General features: G+C 44.5%; 1 protein-coding gene across 1 annotated transcript; it reads left to right on the forward strand.

Annotated features, from left to right (window-relative positions):
• Positions 1-18,113, forward strand: LOC143975560 (uncharacterized). The gene is made up of 3 exons (XM_077478021.1): positions 1-270; positions 4,840-4,992; positions 12,672-18,113. Exons 1-3 carry the CDS (start codon positions 78-80, stop codon positions 12,959-12,961), a joined length of 636 nt encoding a protein of 211 aa, XP_077334147.1. The 5' UTR covers positions 1-77; the 3' UTR covers positions 12,962-18,113.
• The last annotated feature ends 753 nt before the right edge of the window (positions 18,114-18,866 follow it).

An 18,866-nucleotide genomic window follows, 5' to 3' on the forward strand; every position in this document is an offset into this window, starting at 1 on the left:
TCCGCCCGTCCCTGTGTGTGGCTCCTCCTAGTGGGCGGGCTGCGCCCGGTGAAGGGAGGATGGAACGCTAAGCGAAGATGGAGCGGAGGGTGGTGGAGGGGGAGCGGGGTGCCCGCTGTGAGATGGCCGCCCTCCTCCAGGCCCTGGCCGTGCTCTGTGCCAGCCTCGCCCTGTCCGACCCTGGCTGGCTGCTGCTGAGTGTGGACGGAGATCAGCTGGTGTACGGAGCGTCCTACATCCTCCACCATGGCTTCAACTCCACCGAGAGCGGTGAGAGAGGGAGGGGCGCACACTGCACCGCCCTCTATGGGGCTCCTTTATAGATGACAGACACTTCAATGGGGGTTGTTATGTGAGATATATATAGAAATGCGGCTTCCCATCCTGTCACAGCAAGCAAACGTCCCCTTTAAATCCAGATTCCGAAATCATATCATGTGATCAGGAGGATATGTGTGTGTGGAGTCTTCATTGTCAGGACACCCCGAATACCGTGTGATTGTGGGGGACGATTGCTGCAAAACGCGCATTTAACCACTTCGCATCCAGGCCAATTCTGACATTTCTCTCCTACATGTAAAATTCATAATTTTTTAGCTAGAATATTACATAGAACCCCCAAACATTATGTTTTTTCAGCAAAGACCCTAGAGAATAGAATGACGGTCGTTGCAACTTTTTATCTCGCTCGTTATTTGCGCAGCAATTTTTCGAACATGTTTTTTTTTTTAAGAAAAAAAAAAAACAGTTTCATGCTTTAAAAAAACAGTTAGGGCCGGTTCACACTGCGGCGCGAGGCGAGGCGACACGGCTCGCCTCGCCTCGCTCCCGCAAGTCGTCCCCATTGAGTACAATGGAACCGTTCTGAGAGGAGCGACTCGAGTCGCTCCGACTCAGAAAAAAGGTTCCTGTACTACTTCGGGGCGACTTGCATTGACTTCTATGCAGAAGTCCTCTGCAAGTCGCCGCTGACCCCCCCCTGCAAGTCGCGGCGAGGAAGTCGGAGACGCCTCGCCGCGGCTCGCAGTGTGAACCGGCCCTAAAGTTAGCCTAATGTTTTTGCATAATGTGAAAGATGAAGTTACGCCGAGTAAATAGATACCCAACATGTCACGCTTCAAATTTGCACATGCTAGTGGAATGGCGCCAAACTTTGGTATTTAAAAAGATTACTTTTATTCCTATTACAAGGAATGTAAACATCCCTTGTAATAGGAATATGGCATGACAGGTCCTCTTTACAGTGTGATATGGAGTCAATAAGACCCCGCATCTCACCTCTAAGCTGGGAAGCCTAAAATCCCCCCCCCCCCCCCCCCCAAAAAAGATCACGGCTTCCCAGCCGAGGCGGCGCCTTTATTTTGAATGCAGAGGCTGGACGTGACGTCATAACATCACGCCCCGCCTCCTAACGATCATAGAGACTCCAGGGACCATCTGGTCTGCCGGAAATCTCTGATACCATCCGGGGGCCGGCGGATCCTGTGACCGACTCACCGATGGAAGCGATGAGTCGGTAGAAGCACCAGAGGGGGGGGGGGGAGCGTCCCCTCTATGATCCATACAGCCGCTATGATCATTCTTATGGTGCAGGGAATAACTGGCTGAAAATGCCGATATCTGAATGATGTCTGTAGCCTCAGGCATCATTGAGATATAACACCACAAAGCCCACGACGTTATATGACGTAGCTTGGGCCCAAGTGGTTAAAAATCACGCAAATTAGTGTCGTCCCCAAACTTTTTTCAAGTATGTTGTGTGACAGCGGCACTAATATGCAGCACTGATGAGGCGCAGACAGTGCCAGTAGGTTTTTTTTGTTTTTTGGCTGTTTTATTTTTTACTTTATATGTTTTACAATTTTATATATTTTTTTTTTTTTTTTAAATAATGCTTTCTTTTGTGTATGTGTGTTTATTAAAATTTCACCTTTTTAAATATTTATTACATTTTTTTTTTTTACCTTTTTAAATATTACAATTTTTTATTTTTATAATTTCACCTTTTTAATTTTTATTATTCCACTTTTTTTAAAAAAAAATTTTTTTTATATTTATTACAACTTGTGAAATAGGAATCGGGTAGAATTGGCGCTATACCTTTTAAATTAATATATTTATTGCCACTAATCCTCAACTTGTTAGCACTATAAAATTGCTATCGTTGTTATACAAATTAAGATATTAGTGTCCATACCCTTTTGCAGGGACCTCCTGCTGAAAAAATATATATGTGTATATATAATAGTGATGTTTAAACAGCCCCAAATCAGTGTTTGGAAATTACATATAAAATTGTGATTCTACTGAAAAATTCTTAAATATCTTAAGATGTTTTTTGGGTGCGAGCTGCCTCTACTTGGTGTACCCCCCCCCCCCTCCCCGAAAATGGGTGGGGCTTATTAGCATGTGAAAAAGTCAGGTAGAATTGGCGCTATACCCTTAAATAAAATGTGTGTCACTCTATTAATTAATAAAATTATTCCTAATCCGTGCAATTGGTTAAACAGTTATACATCCATACCAATAAAGGTATGAAACAATAATAAATAAAAAAAATTGGTAATATACACCTAGTGAAAAATACTGAAATAAATAAATGCAATATTATTATCCTATAAACATAAAATGCCGACAAGTCCTTTGTAATATATTAAAAAGTTCATAATCCAAATGGTGCCTCGTGCAAATATCCAAAGAAAATCCCCGGTGCGTTTTGGTGAAAATAAATTATATTGCGCTCACCAGATCGTTTACCCCTACTGGGGGAGAACCGCCTTCACAGTGTATAGCCCCTGTGTCGCTCTCTGGCATCTCCCTGGGAATTTGGTTATTCAGCCATCCACAGTTTAGATTCTCATTTAACCCCCCTAGCGGTAATCCCGAGTCTGGCTCGGGTTGGGAATTTACTAGCAGGAGCGGTAACCCCGAGCCAGACTCGGGATCGCACCGCTGGATGCAGGGGAGGACACAGGGAGAGTTACTTACCTTGTCCCCTGGATGCAGCGGTGTCCCCCGCGCTGTGTGATCGAACTGTCCTCCGCTCGATTCACAGTGCCGAATGCCGCCGAGCTCCGTTCCCTGCGACGTTATGGCGCATGGGAGCGGAGAACGGCGGCAAATTCAAAAAAGTAAAAAGACACAAAACACACACAGTACTGTAATCTTACAGATTACAGTGCTGTATTAAAAATGACACACCCCCTTTGTCCCTAGTGGTCTGTGCAGTACCCTGCATGCACTTTTATATTATAAATACTGTTTTTTCTGCCTGGAATTTGGAGATTGTCCATAGCAACCAAAACGTGTCCCTTTTTCAGTGTTTTAGGATTTGATTACATTATTGAATAATTTTTATTATTATATTATAAACTTTATCATACCCGGGATGTCCGCTAGACTCTGGTTTGAAGAGATTTAAGAGAGTTTTTCCTAAGAATTACAGGACTACAAAATAAAACGCCAAATTTCCATGCAAAATAATTGTACCGCTTTCAGCACCTAATTCCAGACTGAATCATACCGCCAGGGAGGTTAAACGTTACATGTAAAAAGGAGGAGAATCCATAGTGTAGTATGTCTTTAAGAAAGGTTTATTGAAAACAGAAAACTACTCACATCTTATCAGAGCAAGATTCACTATAAGAAATCCTCACACTGCCAGCTGCTGCGGTGTATTCAAAAGAGGTCACTTCTCTATAGCCACGCCTACCGGTTTCGTCGTGCTGACATCATCAAGAGCACCTTGATGCTCTTGATGGCTCTTGATGACGTTTAATATATTACAAAGGACTTGTCGGCATTTTATGTTTATAGAATAATATTGCATATATTTATTTCAGTATTTTTCACTAGGTGTATATTACCAATTTTTTTTTTTTTTTTTATTGTTTCACAACAGATATTGGTATGGATGTATAACTTTTTAACCAATTGCACGGATTAGGAATAATTTTATTAATTAATAGAGTGACACACATTTTATTTAAGGGTATAGCGCCAATTCTACCTGACTTTTTTTTTTCACGTTTATTACAACTTTTTTTTTTGGGATTAGGTTGGACTTGATGAACTTGATGTAAATATTTATTTATTACAATTTTTATTTATTTTTACAATTTCACCTTTTTAAATATTTATCATAATTTTCATTTATTTTTACTAATTTACCTTAAAATATTTATTACAATTTTTTAAAATGTATTTGTACAATTTCACCTTTTAAATATTTTATTACAATTTTTTTTTATTTGTTTTACCTTTTTATTTATTAAATTTTATTTTATTATTTTTACAATTTCACCTTTTAAGCACTTCAATACCAGGCACTTAGACACCTTCCTGCCCAGGCCAATTTTTCAGCTTTCAGCACTATCGCACTTTGAATGACAATTGCGCAGTCATGCTACACTGTACCCAAACACATTTTTTTTTTATAATTTTGTTCCCACAAATAGAGCTTTCTTTTGGTGATATTTGACCGCGCAATTGTCAATCAAAGCATGCCAGAGCTGAAAGTTGAAAATTTGGCCTGGGCAGGAAGGGGGTAAAAGTGTCTGATATTGAAGTGGTTAACACCCTGAATGCCTAGAAGCCACTGCTCTGCTGTCCTCTGAAGAAACAGTCCATTGTGGATGACTTTTCAGAGTGAAGGTTTGGTGTCCGGGGACTCTCCGGTGATAATGACATCACAGTGGAGAGGTTTACATGGGAGTCCTATGGACTCATCGGGGGTTGTGGTGTTTGGTCTGCAGCTCTCCTACAAGAGTTTAGTAGCCCCTTTGGGGTACAGTGATGTGGGTTGTGTTGAAATGATTGGTTCTCTTTGCTGTTGCCCAGGTTCACACCAACTGCTCCATAAAACTGGACTTTACATCCTGGCACTGATGGCACTTTGCTGCTACATCAATATCCTCATCGGATCCTTCGCCTTCATGCTGGACTTTGTGAGGGTCCGCATTAATATCTCCACAATCCTGCACTTTATTACAGGTAATGTCTTGTTACTTCTGGACAGTTTTTGGAGAAGGGGGAGAAACTCTGTCAGGTTTTTATTGTTCCCGATTGGAATACTCTTCTCCAGGGAGTGGGACAGGAAGTGAGGAAAGTCCAGAGCTCTAACCCATATAACCATGTCTGTCTTGGGCCCCGTTTATGTATTGCTGTGTACCCCGCGCGAGGGTTGTGTTTAGCTCCTGCAAACTCTCCCCCCTCTCCTGCAAACTCTCCCCCCCTCTCCTGCAAACTCTCCCCCCCTCTCCTGCAAACTCTCCCCCCCTCTCCTGCAAACTCTCCCCCCCTCTCCTGCAAACTCTCCCCCCCTCTCCTGCAAACTCTCCCCCCCTCTCCTGCAAACTCTCCCCCCCCTCCTGCAAACTCTCCCCCCCTCTCCTGCAAACTCTCCCCCCCTCTCCTGCAAACTCTCCCCCCCTCTCCTGCAAACTCTCCCCCCCTCTCCTGCAAACTCTCCCCCCCTCTCCTGCAAACTCTCCCCCCCTCTCCTGCAAACTCTCCCCCCCTCTCCTGCAAACTCTCCCCCCCTCTCCTGCAAACTCTCCCCCCCTCTCCTGCAAACTCTCCCCCCCTCTCCTGCAAACTCTCCCCCCCCTCTCCTGCAAACTCTCCCCCCCCTCTCCTGCAAACTCCACCCCCCCCTCTCTCTCCTGCAAACTCCACCCCCCCCTCTCTCTCCTGCAAACTCCACCCCCCCCTCTCTCTCCTGCAAACTCCACCCCCCCTCTCTCTCCTGCAAACTCCTGTAAACTCGCCCCCCCTCTCTGTCCTGCAAACTCCCCCCCCCCCCCCCCAATCCGCTTCCAGGTTTTTTTTTTTTTTTTATCAAAGCTTAACCACTTTCAGACCGGACCATTTTGCTGGCTTAAGACCAGACCACTTTTTGCGATTTGACACTGCTTCGCTTTAACTGACAACTGTGCGACTCCCAAACAAAATTGACGTCCTTTTTTTTCCCACAAATAGAGCTTTCTTTTGGTGGTATTTGATCACCTCTGCAGTTTTTATTTTTGCGCTATAAACAAAAAAAAAGCGTAAAATTTTTTAAAAAATGCATTATTTTTTACTTTTTGCTATGATAAATATCCCCCAAAAATACATAAACATTTTTTTTCCTCAGTTTAGGCCGATACCTATTCTTTTACATATTTTTGGTAAAAAGAAATCGCAATAAACGATTGGTTTTGCTCAAAATTTATAGCGTTTTCAAAATAGAGGATAGTTTTATGGCATTTTTATAAATATTTTTTTTATTTTTTACTAGTAAAGGCGGCGATCAGCAATTTTCTTTTTTTTTTTTTTTTTTTTTTTTATTGTGACTGCTACATTATGGCAGACACATCGGACATTTTTGACACCATTGTCATTTATACAGCAATCAGTGCTATACAAATGCACTGATTCCTGTGTAAATGACACTGGCAGTGAAGGGGTTAACCAGGGGGTGGCAGTGTAGGGGTTAAGTGTGTCCTAGGGACGTGTTACTAACTTTGGGGGGGCGTGGCTGTGATTTACAGATCACTGATCTATACTCCAAAGGGAGCAGAGCTCAGTGTCACTTGTTGCTAGGCAGAACGGGGAGATGCTGTTTACATTAGCATCTCCCTGTTCAGCCTCCCCGTGAGACGATCGCGGGTATCCCCACGGCGATCGAGTCCGCGGGACCCACAACTGGACTCACAGGGGGGCCCGACCGGCACCCGCCGCCGGCGGCAATTTCAACTGCACGTACCTGTACGCCAGTTTGCCTCTCCGTGCCATTCTACCGACGTTCGTCGTGCGCCGATCGGGAACTGGTTAAGGCCCTTTTCACACCCGGGCGGTGGGTGCGCCGGCGGTAAAGCGCTGCTATTTTTAGTGACACTTTACCTTCGGTTTCATGGCGCTATTCGGCCGCTAGCGGGGAGCTTTTACACACCCCCCCCCCGTCCGCTAGTGGCCAAGAAAGGGTTAAAACCACTGCTCCATCATTGATTTCAATGAGCAGGAGCGGGTTAGGAGAAGTGTATACACAGCTCCAAAGAAGCTGCTAGCAGGACTTTTTTATCGTCCTGCCAGCGCACCGCCCCCAATGCCCTCGGAGCTTTCACATTGGAGAGACCGCAGCGGCTGTTTCAGGGCGCTTTGCAGGCGCTGTTTTTTAGCATTATAGTGCCTGCAAAGCGCCCCAGTGTGAAAGGGGACTAAGGCAGAACTTCAGTCCCTTTTTTTTTTCTTTATAAACTTTCCATCTTTTAACCGCCTGCTGACCGCTGCACACACATATACGTCGGCAGAATGGCTCATACAGGCAAATGGGCATACCTGTATGTCCCTTTTGAATTGACCACCTTGTGGGCACGCGCACACCGCGGGATTGTGCCCGTGTGTCCTGCGGACTTGATGTTCACGGGCGACTCGCGATTGATTATTATTTTTATTTTTTTTCAGAGACCCTAAGAAATAAAGTGGTGATCGTTGCAACTTTTGTATGTCTCGCAGTATTTGCACAGCAGTTTTGCAAATGCTGTTTTCTTGGAAAGAATACACTTTAATTAAAAACAAAACCCAATATACCCCAATTTTTTTTGTAAAATGTGAAAGTTGATATTACGCCAAGTAAATAGATACCTAACATCTCACGCTTTATAATTGCAAACACTTGTGGAATGGTGACATACTACAGTACTTAAAAATCTCCATAGGGGACGATTTTAACATTTTTTATCTGTTTAGAGTTAGAGGAGGTCTAGCGCTAGAATTATTGATCTTGCTGTAACATCCATGGTGATTCCTCACGTGTGTGGTGTGAATTCTGTTTACATATACGCTTATTTCTGGGTGTGGGCACAGAGGGAAAGGGGTGCTTCTTTTTTATTTTTATTTTTTTTTATTTTATTCCTATTACTCAGAATGTATATATCCCTTGTAATAGAAATAAGGATATGTGTAAAAAAAAAAAAAAAAAAATGTGCTGTACCTTTTTTTTAGTAAAAACTGGATTCCTCAAAAAGTGGGACTTGCTGTTCATGGTCCTTTAACCAGTTGCCGACCGCCGCACGCCGATGTACGTCGGCAGAATGGCACGGGCAGGCATAAGGGCTTACATGTACGTCCCTTGCCTCCCGCGGGTCGGGGGCCCGATCGGGCCCCCGCCCGGTGCCTGCGGCGGTCGGTTTTCGTCCGGGAGCGATCCGGGACAAGGGGGCGGCCATTCATTCATGGCCACCCCCTCGCGATCGCTCCAGACGAATAGAAATCCCCCGTGACATCACTTCCTCTCCTGTAATGTAAACACAGGAGAGGAAGTGATGTATTCTCTCCTCCGTGTCGGTATTTTTTGTTCCGACACGGAGGAGAGCGGATCGGTGAGTTGCACCAACACTCTACACACACAGTAGAACATGCCAGGCACACTCACACCCCCCCTTTACCCCCCGATCACCCCCCCAATTACCCCTGCCCCCCAGTCACAGTGACACCAATGTAATTTTTTTTTTTTTTTTGCATTGGTGTCATTTGTGACTGTAATAACTGTTAGGGCAGTTAGCGTTAGCCCCCTTTAGTTCTAATGTACCCCCCTAACCCCCCCAATAAAGGTTTAACCCCGTGATCACCCCCCGTCGCCAGTGTCACTAAGGCTGGGTTCACATTGCAGCGGTTTATGAGAATGAATGTGATTCGCACCGCACTGCAGTGCAAATCACATCCGATCTCTGTGCGATTCGAGTTCAGCCATTCGCCGCACCCGCCGCAAATTCGCACGGGACCCTTTTTTTGGCCCGCAGCAGAATCGGATCGCATGGGTGTTCACACCATGCGATCCGAGTTTGCAGATCGCACTGCGATATGCGAACTGATCTGGGGGTGTCAGTAACATTTCACTGACACTCCCAGCAGTTCGCATAGGGCAGTGTGAACTGCCGCCGGGAGGCATGCGATGCGGGAACCCGCCGCGGATTCGCGGCGTTTCCGCATCGCTCCAGTGTGAACCCAGCCTAATAAGCGATCATTTTTCTGATCGCCGTATTAGTGTCACAGGTGACGCTAGTTAGGCAGGTAGGTATTTAGGTTCGCCGCAGCTTTTTATAGCGCCAGGGACCCCCATATACTACCGCATAAAGCCCCCTGATTGCCCCCTAGTTAACCCTTTCACCAGTGATCACCATATAACTGTTACAGGTGACGCTGGTTGGTTAGTTATTTTTTTATAGTTTCAGGGCACCCGCCATTTATTACCTAATAAAGGTTTAACCCCCTGATCACCCGGCGGGTGTCATTTGTGACTAATAACTGTTAGGGCAGTTAGGGTTAGCCCCCTTTAGTTCTAAGGTACCCCCCTAACCCCCCCAATAAAGGTTTAACCCCGTGATCACCCCCCGTCGCCAGTGTCACTAAGGCTGGGTTCACATTGCAGCGGTTTATGAGAATGAATGTGATTCGCACCGCACTGCAGTGCAAATCACATCCGATCTCTGTGCGATTCGAGTTCAGCCATTCGCCGCACCCGCCGCAAATTCGCACGGGACCCTTTTTTTGGCCCGCAGCAGAATCGGATCGCATGGGTGTTCACACCATGCGATCCGAGTTTGCAGATCGCACTGCGATATGCGAACTGATCTGGGGGTGTCAGTAACATTTCACTGACACTCCCAGCAGTTCGCATAGGGCAGTGTGAACTGCCGCCGGGAGGCATGCGATGCGGGAACCCGCCGCGCATTCGTGGCGTTCCCGCATCGCTCCAGTGTGAACCCAGCCTAATAAGCGATCGTTTTTCTGATCGCTGTATTAGTGTCACAGGTGACGCTAGTTAGGCAGGTAGGTATTTAGGTTCGCCGCAGCTTTTTATAGCGCCAGGGACCCCCATATACTACCGCATAAAGCCCCCTGATTGCCCCCTAGTTAACCCTTTCACCAGTGATCACCATATAACTGTTACAGGTGACGCTGGTTGGTTAGTTATTTTTTTATAGTTTCAGGGCACCCGCCATTTATTACCTAGTCTCACTAGTGTACCCCTAAATTTAGGGGTGTCTACTTTCCAAAATGGGGTCATTTGGGGGGGGTTTGTGCCATCTTGGCATTTTATGGCCTTCATAACTGTAACGCCCTTAGAAAGCCTGAAGGCGGTGCTTGGTTTTCGGGGCCCCGTACGCGGCTAGGCTCCCAAAAAGTCCCACATATGTGGTATCCCCGTACTCAGGAGAAGCAGCAGAATTTATTTTGGGGTGTCATTTCACATATGCCCATGGAATGCGTGAGCAATATATCATTTAGTGACAACTTTGTGAAAAAAAAAAAAAAAAAAGTTTGTAAATTTCCCGCAACTTGTGGCAAAATATAAAATATTCCATGGACTCAACATGCCTCTCAGCAAATAGCTTGGGGTGTCTACTTTCTAAAATGGGGTCATTTGTGGGGGTTTTGTGCCATCTTGGCATTTTATGGCCTTCAAAACTGTAATAGGTAGTGAGAAGTGAACTAAAAAATTTACGCCCTTAGAAAGCCTGAAGGCGGTGCTTGGTTTTCGGGGCCCCGTACGCGGCTAGGCTCCCAAAAAGTCCCACATATGTGGTATCCCCGTACTCAGGAGAAGCAGCAGAATTTATTTTGGGGTGTCATTTCACATACGCCCATAGCATGTGTGAGCAATATATCATTTAGTGACAACTTTGTGTAAAAAAAAAAAAAAAAAAATTTTTTTTTTTGTCATTATTCAATCGCTTGAGGCAAAAAAATAAAATATTCAATGGGCTCAACATGCCTCTTATCAATTTCCTTAGGGGGTCTACTTTCCAAAATGGGGTCATTTGGGGGGGTTTTGTACTGCCCTGCCATTTTAGCACCTCAAGAAATGAGATAGGCAGTCGTAAACTAAAAGCTGCGTAAATTCCAGAAAACGTACCTTAGTTTGTAGATGTGACAACTTTTGCGCAAACCAATAAATATACAATTATTGACTTTTTTTTTACCAAAGACATGTGGCTGAATACATTTTGGCCTAAATGTATGACTAAAATTGAGTTTATTGGATTTTTCTAATAACAAAAAGTAGAAAATATCATTTTTTTTCAAAATTTGCGGTCTTTTTACGTTTATATCGCAAAAAATAAAAATCGCAGAGGCAATCAAATACCATCAAAAGAAAGCTCTATTTGTGGGAAGAAAAGGACGCAAATTTTGTTTGGGTACAACATTGCATGACTGCGCAATTACCAGTTAAAGCAGCGCAGTGCCAAAGTGTAAAAAGACCTCTGGTCATTTACCAGCAAAATGGTCCGGTCTGAAAGTGGTTAAGGAATATATAAAAAAAATAAAATATATATTTATATATTATGTACAAATTTATTGCACAGAGTATAGCTCATAATACAAAAATTGCATAAAACCAAATTGCATGATATGAGGAAGCAGTCCGAGGACAGACAGCTGGAAAAGGCCCAAGTCCACTGTCCAGAAGTGATGAGGGAAATCCGCATTTCCCCTGTCTTCTCGACAGTGGACTTGACTTGGGTCTTTTCCAGCTGTCTGTCCTCAGACTGCTTCCTCATATCATGTGTCCCCTTACTGTTCTGAGTGTTAACGGTCCTTTAGAGCGGAATTCCACCCAAAAGTGAAACTTTCGCTTTAAGCACTCCTCACCCCCTTACAACGCACTCCAGATGTGTCCTGGATGCATTCCTGCATGTTTTTTTGCATGCCATACCCCTAACAAATAGGGGTGCAACGGATCGTCGATGATCCGTGATCCAAACGGGTTACACCGCTCGGATCGGCGCACACTGCGATCCGCAGAGCTCTCCGCGGTCTCGGCCTTAGGAAAGGCCGCAGCTTCGGCCTAGCTCCGGAGTGGCGGCCATATTTCTACACCCAGGCCGTTTACTATGTGATCGCTCCGTCAAAAGATGGGGCAATCACTTGTATACAAACCGGCATCATGACATGACGCTGATTCCTCTCTCCGCTCTGTGTACTGATCTGTACAGTGGAGGGGAGAGATCGGAGGGAAGCAGAGCTGTGGGCTGGAACTGTAGTACACTGTATACTCAGTCAATACCCTGCCAGTACTCAGTCAATACCCTGCCAGTACTCAGTCAATACCCTGCCAGTACTCAGTCAATACCCTGCCAGTACTCAGTCAATACCCTGCCAGTACTCAGTCAATACCCTGCCAGTACTCAGTCAATACCCTGCCAGTACTCAGTCAATACCCTGCCAGTACTCAGTCAATACCCTGCCAGTACTCAGTCAATACCCTGCCAGTACTCAGTCAATACCCTGCCAGTACTCAGTCAATACCCTGCCAGTACTCAGTCAATACCCTGCCAGTACTCAGTCAATACCCTGCCAGTACTCAGTCAATACCCTGCCAGTACTCAGTCAATACCCTGCCAGTACTCAGTCAATACCCTGCCAGTACTCAGTCAATACCCTGCCAGTACTCAGTCAATACCCTGCCAGTACTCGGCCGATATTACAGTGGGGACTATATGGTGGTGGAATTTTCACAGGTTTTTGCAAATTCAATTATTTGCTGATGCGAGGAACGATCCGATCCGTGAGTTTTTTTGATCTGTTGCACCCCTAGTAACAAAGGACCATGGTAGAATAATATTTTGTAGCCCCTGAATAAATAATCCAAATAATGTGACAATTTGGTGTTTTTGCTTGTTTTGCAGTTGTTTCATCGGCAGCCTCTGTGGCTCTCTGCTCCTACCTGTATGTGCTGCTCCATGATGAAGTCCGCTTCCAGGTCATGAAGCCCCCAGCAAACTACGTAAAGATGGGAGAAAGTTTCTACTTTGCCATCTCTACCTTCCTGGCTGCTGTCTGTGCAACTCTTCTTAGTTGTTGTGCGAGGAAGTACCGAAGAGACTATGGCACGGAAAACCTGGTCTCTGGCACTGCCATTACCACTCCCCTTCTGCTGGACTGTGAGAGCCCGGATACCCCAGAGGAGTATGGGTAATATGTAGGACCATGCTACGTGGGCAGCCTAAGGTCCCTGAGTGGGGGACACGGAAGCTCTCCAGGATTTGCAGCTGCTCGGCTGATGGCTGACTTATACTGTGCAATCTAGCGTAGGGCCAAATATTTACATTGAAGGAAACCTTTTATGAGCAAATCAAATACAAAGATCTTGCGTACTTTATAAGGGGCACTCTTCAGTACCATCATTTATCGGTAACTTTCCTGTCCGCTAGCTTAAAGAGTAACTCCACTTTTTGTTGTGAAAAGAACAATCCTCTCTGGTTGGTCTGTGTACATTGCAGGGAATTCACCAAACTTTGTAACATTCCTACCTGTTTGTGTTTTTTTTATTTTATTTATTTTTTCTTCATATTTTTGGGATTCTGATCGTGAATAAGGGTATGCAGGGGATGCCCAAAATCTGACATGCATCTTAGTGCAGACCTCTGGGAAATTCTGTGAGCCAATCACACAAGCAGGATTTGACATTTCTGGATGGACGTTCCTTACACCAACTGTGTACAGAACATCTCCAGGTTGTCATATTGCATTTTACAGGAAATTATATAATTATAATATATATTTATAAATAAAATGTGTATATGTGTCACAGCAGACGTTTATCACAAGGTACCACCCAATGGATGATAATCGGCACCTGCTGATCAGCGAGGAGGCCGCTGGACGGAGCTCTGTCTATGTAAACAAGGCCGAGTTCCGTCCTGTCAGTGGGGATGTGCTTGATTTTGGTTTCCCTGCTTTTGAATAAAATCCAGCACAGCCCTTAGTGAAAGCACCTGATTGGGATTTTTATTTTTAATTTTTTTTACCAAAAACATAGCAGAATACATATTTGCCTAAATTTATGAAGAAATGTTATTATTATTATTTTTATTACTGGATATGTTTTGTAGCAGAAAGTAAAACCTTTTTGGATTTTTTTTTGTTTATAGCACAAGAAATTATAAAAATGCAGAGGTGATTAAATACCACTAAAAGAAAGCTCTATATGTGGGGGGAAAACATGTTAAAAAAAAAAATGAATTTATGTATAGCGTTGCATGACCGCGCAATTGTGAGTTAAAGTAACGCAGTGCCATATCACAAAAAAATGGCCTGGTAATGAAAGGGGGGGGAATCTTCCTGAGGTTAAGGGGCTAAGATACATTACTGTAGAAAGGGATAGCTCTGTGGAGGGATTTATTTATGTATTGTATCTCTATCATATTTATTTTATTTTTTATTTTTTTATGGGGGTTCTTGATCTGGTCAGTGGAGATGTGATTTGCAGCAACAGATAACTTCTTAGTGTGATCTGCTGCTGGCTGCAATCAACCATATATAGGAGTGGTCTGCTGCTGCAGGTAAGGGGGCTGCTCCAGCTGTGGTCAAGCCCCCATATGAGGAAGTGCGCTGATGTCACTGTTGGTGACATCACTGATAGTCGACAGCTGCAGCCTACAAGCTGGCAGGGACCCAACAAAACAGCACTGGGATGAATACCTGCCATTTTAAAACTCCAGTCAGGACTCAAGTGGTTAAGACCCAATGCTTCCAACCAAAGAATGGTCACATTACAGGGAAGGGACTGGTGAGAGGCAGAACATGTCTAACGATAATATGAAAGTATTGGTATTTGTTTAGGATCTTTGCAGGGGCTGCAGATAAGAGCAGTATACAGAAGTGGTAATGATATGCTGTGGAGGGTGTCTGCTGAATATGTGGATTATTATTATTTAGGGCTGCAACTAACGATTGTTTTCATAATAGATTAGTTGGCCGATTTATTCTTTGGATTAATCGGATAATAACCTTAAAGTGGTTGTAAACCCTTACAAACCACTTTGACCTACAGGTAAGGCTAGATTAAAGAGGAGCTGCCCCTTTAAAAAAAAAAATATTAAAAGCCAACAGCTTCAAATATTGCAGCTACTGACTTTTAATAAATGGACACTTACCTGTCCCAGGGTCCAGCGATGTTGGCGGCAGATGATGAGCGATCGCTCGTCTCTCCGCTGCCCCCACCACCATCCTCTGTCAGGGAATCGGGAAGTGAAGCATTACGGCTTCACTGCCCGGTTCCCTGCTGCGCATGCGTGAGTCGCGTTGCTCGTCTCCACTGGTCCCCGCTGTGTCCTGGGAACTGTGTGTTTCCCAGAACACAATGGGGGGGGGCGGGACATCTGTGGCTAGCTTGTCCCGGAAGTGGGTGCAGATACCTGGATTATCCAGGTATCTGCACCCCCCCCCCCCCCCCCTGAAAGGTGCCAATTGTGGCACCGGAGGGGGGGAGGGATCAGATGAGCGGAACTTCCACTTCAGGGTGGAGGTCCGCTTTAAGGCTTACCTGTAGGTCTAAGAAATATCTCCTAAACCTACACGGTTTAGGAGATATTTGCCAAAAGTCAGGCACCTCTGTCTACGGTGCATGCGCTGTAGACAGCGGCGCGCAGGCGCACTGAGCGCGCCGCTGTTAACAGCGATATGCCGCAAGTGGTGGCTCCGTGCGTATGCGCGGGAGTGACGTCATCGCGGCTCCGTCGAATGACAGCGGCGGAGCAGCGAGACCCACCTAGAAGATGGAGGCTCCGGACTACAGGGGACAGCGGTGACTTCGCTGGCTCCTGTGTCAGGTAAGTGACACATAATGGACTACAATGCGATGCATAGTAGTCCATTATGCTTTACCTTTGCAGGGAATCAAAGATGAAGTAAACCCATCAGAGTTTACTTCCTCTTTAAAAGTGTGGTGTATAATTTAATTTAATATGTGAAGTTTAAAAAAAAATGTATTAAAAATCTATATACAGTGGTACATATAAATAACCAACTATAATGGTTAGAGAGTAAAATCTCTAATCCACTCTGAGAATAACAGACAGAAGAGATCTAATGTATATACTATTGGAGGTTGAATCTGGTAAATAGACTCAGAGATCACATTTTTTATTTAGACCCCTTGTCACTTTAAACAAGCTGCTAGCAGGCTTTTAACAAAACTCAAATAATGCTAATGACTGCTAGTAGCGTGCTTAACCGCTTACTGACCGCCGGCCGTCGTTATACGTCAGCACTTTGAAGAGGAATATCATTGTTATGGCAGTAGATAGCTACAAAAACCCCTGTATCCTCTTCAGCAGGTGATCCGCTTTCAGATAAAAGTGGTCTCTGAGGTGGATTCGCTGCAAGATCACTTTTATCGGCGGCGGGAGAGGGGCCCTCTCCCACCACGATCTGGTGCCCTCTGCCGCTTACGGGAGCCGTCATTAGCAGCGGAGGCAATCGGGTCCTCTTCCGTGTGTGCCCTGCCTGCCTGTAATGTGCCCTGCTCCCACGTAATGTGCCCTGCCTGCATGTACCATACTTATCTGCGTATAACACGCACCCCAAGTTTAGGAGGGAATTTTAAGGGAAAAAATGTACATTTAAATGCCTGTCGTTTGCAGCCTTGCATTGCAGCCTTGTCAGTGTCTTTGCCATTTAAAAATGGCGCCGCCGAGATACAGAGCGGATGTCCTGTGTATCTCGGCGCCGCTCAATAGCTCTTGGCCTTTCTCGCTGGCTTTCAGAAAGCCACCGAATGCGGCCGAAAATAGCTGAAAGCTGCAGAGAACTCACAATCGGCGGGGGATCGGCATATAACCCGCACCCACGATTTTCCCCTGATTTTAAGGGGGGGGAAAAAAAGTGCGTGTTATACGCCGATAAATACAGTAATATGCTCTTCTCCTATGTAATGTGCCCTGCCCTCATGTATTGTGCCCTGCTTCCACGTAATGTGGCTTGCCTCCATGTAAAAGTTTACTTTAAATGTAATGCCTTCTATTACCTCCAGTCTATCAGCCTCCACCTTCTCTGGGTTCAGATGCTGATCTTCCCTGCACACAGTCTTTAAAGTTTTTTTTTTTTTTTTTTTTAAACAACGAACATGTTATACTTCTCTCTTCTGTGTAATGGGTTTTGCACAGAGCAGCTTCCTGATTCTTTTCTTCTGGGGTCCCCCACCAATGCTTGTGGCGCCTCCTACTTTCAGAGTCCTCCAGTAGCAATCTACAAATTATAGTATAGCGCGCCCCTATAGCAAGGTAAACAATTTCTGCATTTTAGACCCACTCACCTCCTGCCCAGGACTACATGTCCCATGAGGCATTGCTCCTCACACTTTCACAAGTTCTCGGGCACTTACTGACATGTATGGACGGTGTACTGAGCTGTATGTGTGCTGCACTGTATTTCCCGATATGTAAACAAATAATGCATTCTGTATGCAGGCCAACTAATCGGCTGGCTGATTTAATCGATTATGAAAATAGTTAACAACTATTTTCATAATCGATTTGTTTTTTCAGCCTTATCATTATTTATTATTATTGCGATTTTCTTTTTGATTTGCTGATGACAAACATGGTTTTTATGTCACCACCACCCAAAATCAATTACGTTTTAAACTGTTTCAGGCAAGCTCTGTCAAACGCTGTCTTTATATGTTTCTTGGGGGCTTCCAGTGTTGAGAGATTCCCATGTCTCAGCCATTACAAAGCGAATAAGGGTGTCACTCGCCCCAGTGGATTCTCCATTGTGCTGTATAAGCAGATCATTTGGGAGTCCAGCTGTGAGAGTGACCCCCTTCATTATGTGACGGGGTTGGGGGACACAGACCGCTGCTAGGAAATGTCACCGTCATGTCTGACAAATGGAGGAAGTCAGTTGGCGATTGTCTACCTGTTCTCATCCATAATGAAGGTGATCCACTTGGCTGTTGACCTTTTTTAACTTGCACTTCTTACACTGGTATTGTGTGTGTGTGTGTGTTTTTTCTTTACAGTGTTATATTTTATGTGAACATATCCTACAGGCACTAAACTGTAACCACTGGCCTTATGACTGCTAAACCTCACATACAGGAGATTTTGCATTCTGGTAAATTGATTGCTGTCCCTTCTGCAATTTCAGTGTTATGTTGTCCGTAATACCATTACATTGCACTTAGCCATTTTTACATTTTTATGTTCGCAATCAAAATAAATTATTCTGAGGAAATGATTGTATATTTTACAAGGTTGAACAGATGTTGTATTTATAAAGTGTGGTCCCTCGCACTACTACGTGTATTATAACAATACTAACTACAATAAAAAATATTAAAATTGCTTCTAAAGCGTACACTAAACACAAAATGGTAACTAAAGTGATGTGCGAGTTTCAGAATTATGTATAATGCTGTATCAAATCTATCAAATGAATAATTAAGTGGAGTGATCAAATGTGTAACACAAACTCTATCCAAAATAAGAAAAAAATGATCAAGTCCAAATTGTCCGATCCGGACTACCAAGTGATATTAAGAGTGACACTAAACAATTTTCACAAATGTAGCAAATCTTCTAAATGATAAACACAAGTGCTTCTAAATGTAAATCTTCATGACTATACAGCTACCTAATGCTCACAGAGCTCTTACCTCCATAAGGAGTATAGTAAGCCTCAAGGATAGCCTGTGATGGGTCCAGGTACACAGCAGACGTACTTCCAATCGGTGTCTGTATGTGGAGTTCTGGGTGTGGGTCACGATCTGTTCAGGATCTAGTTTCCCTCTGCTGTAGACCAAATTTTCCTCCGGGCCTTGTGACACAGTTGCCATCCAGTATCAACCATTAAAGCACAGAAAAAGGCCTCCCATGGTGTAATGTGTACAAACAAGCAAAATGTATTAAAATGCCAGATGGACTCTTACATTTGAATAGATAAAAACCGGCTTGTAAGTGCAAAACACGCTCATTACGTCACTTCCGGTCTGCTCAAACATCAGACCACACCCTACGTGTTATGTCACGACACGTGACTTCATCAGGGTAACCGGATTGGTTGGGTTGTTGGACAACCCTATTTATGTCCGAAAACAG

Source organism: Lithobates pipiens, unplaced genomic scaffold (assembly GCF_037356315.1).
Source record: "Lithobates pipiens isolate NorthernLeopardFrog02 unplaced genomic scaffold, aLitPip1_a1.2 Scaffold_13, whole genome shotgun sequence".
NCBI lineage: Eukaryota > Metazoa > Chordata > Amphibia > Anura > Ranidae > Lithobates > Lithobates pipiens.

Bases quoted from the DNA above. Each gene is read 5' to 3' on its own strand.
- LOC143975560 (XM_077478021.1), top strand. From the start codon at position 78: ATGGAGCGGAGGGTGGTGGAGGGGGAGCGGGGTGCCCGCTGTGAGATG. The intron at 271-4,839 runs GTGAGAGAGGGA...GCTGTTGCCCAG, and splicing joins CTTCAACTCCACCGAGAGCG to GTTCACACCAACTGCTCCAT. The intron at 4,993-12,671 runs GTAATGTCTTGT...CTTGTTTTGCAG, and splicing joins AATCCTGCACTTTATTACAG to TTGTTTCATCGGCAGCCTCT.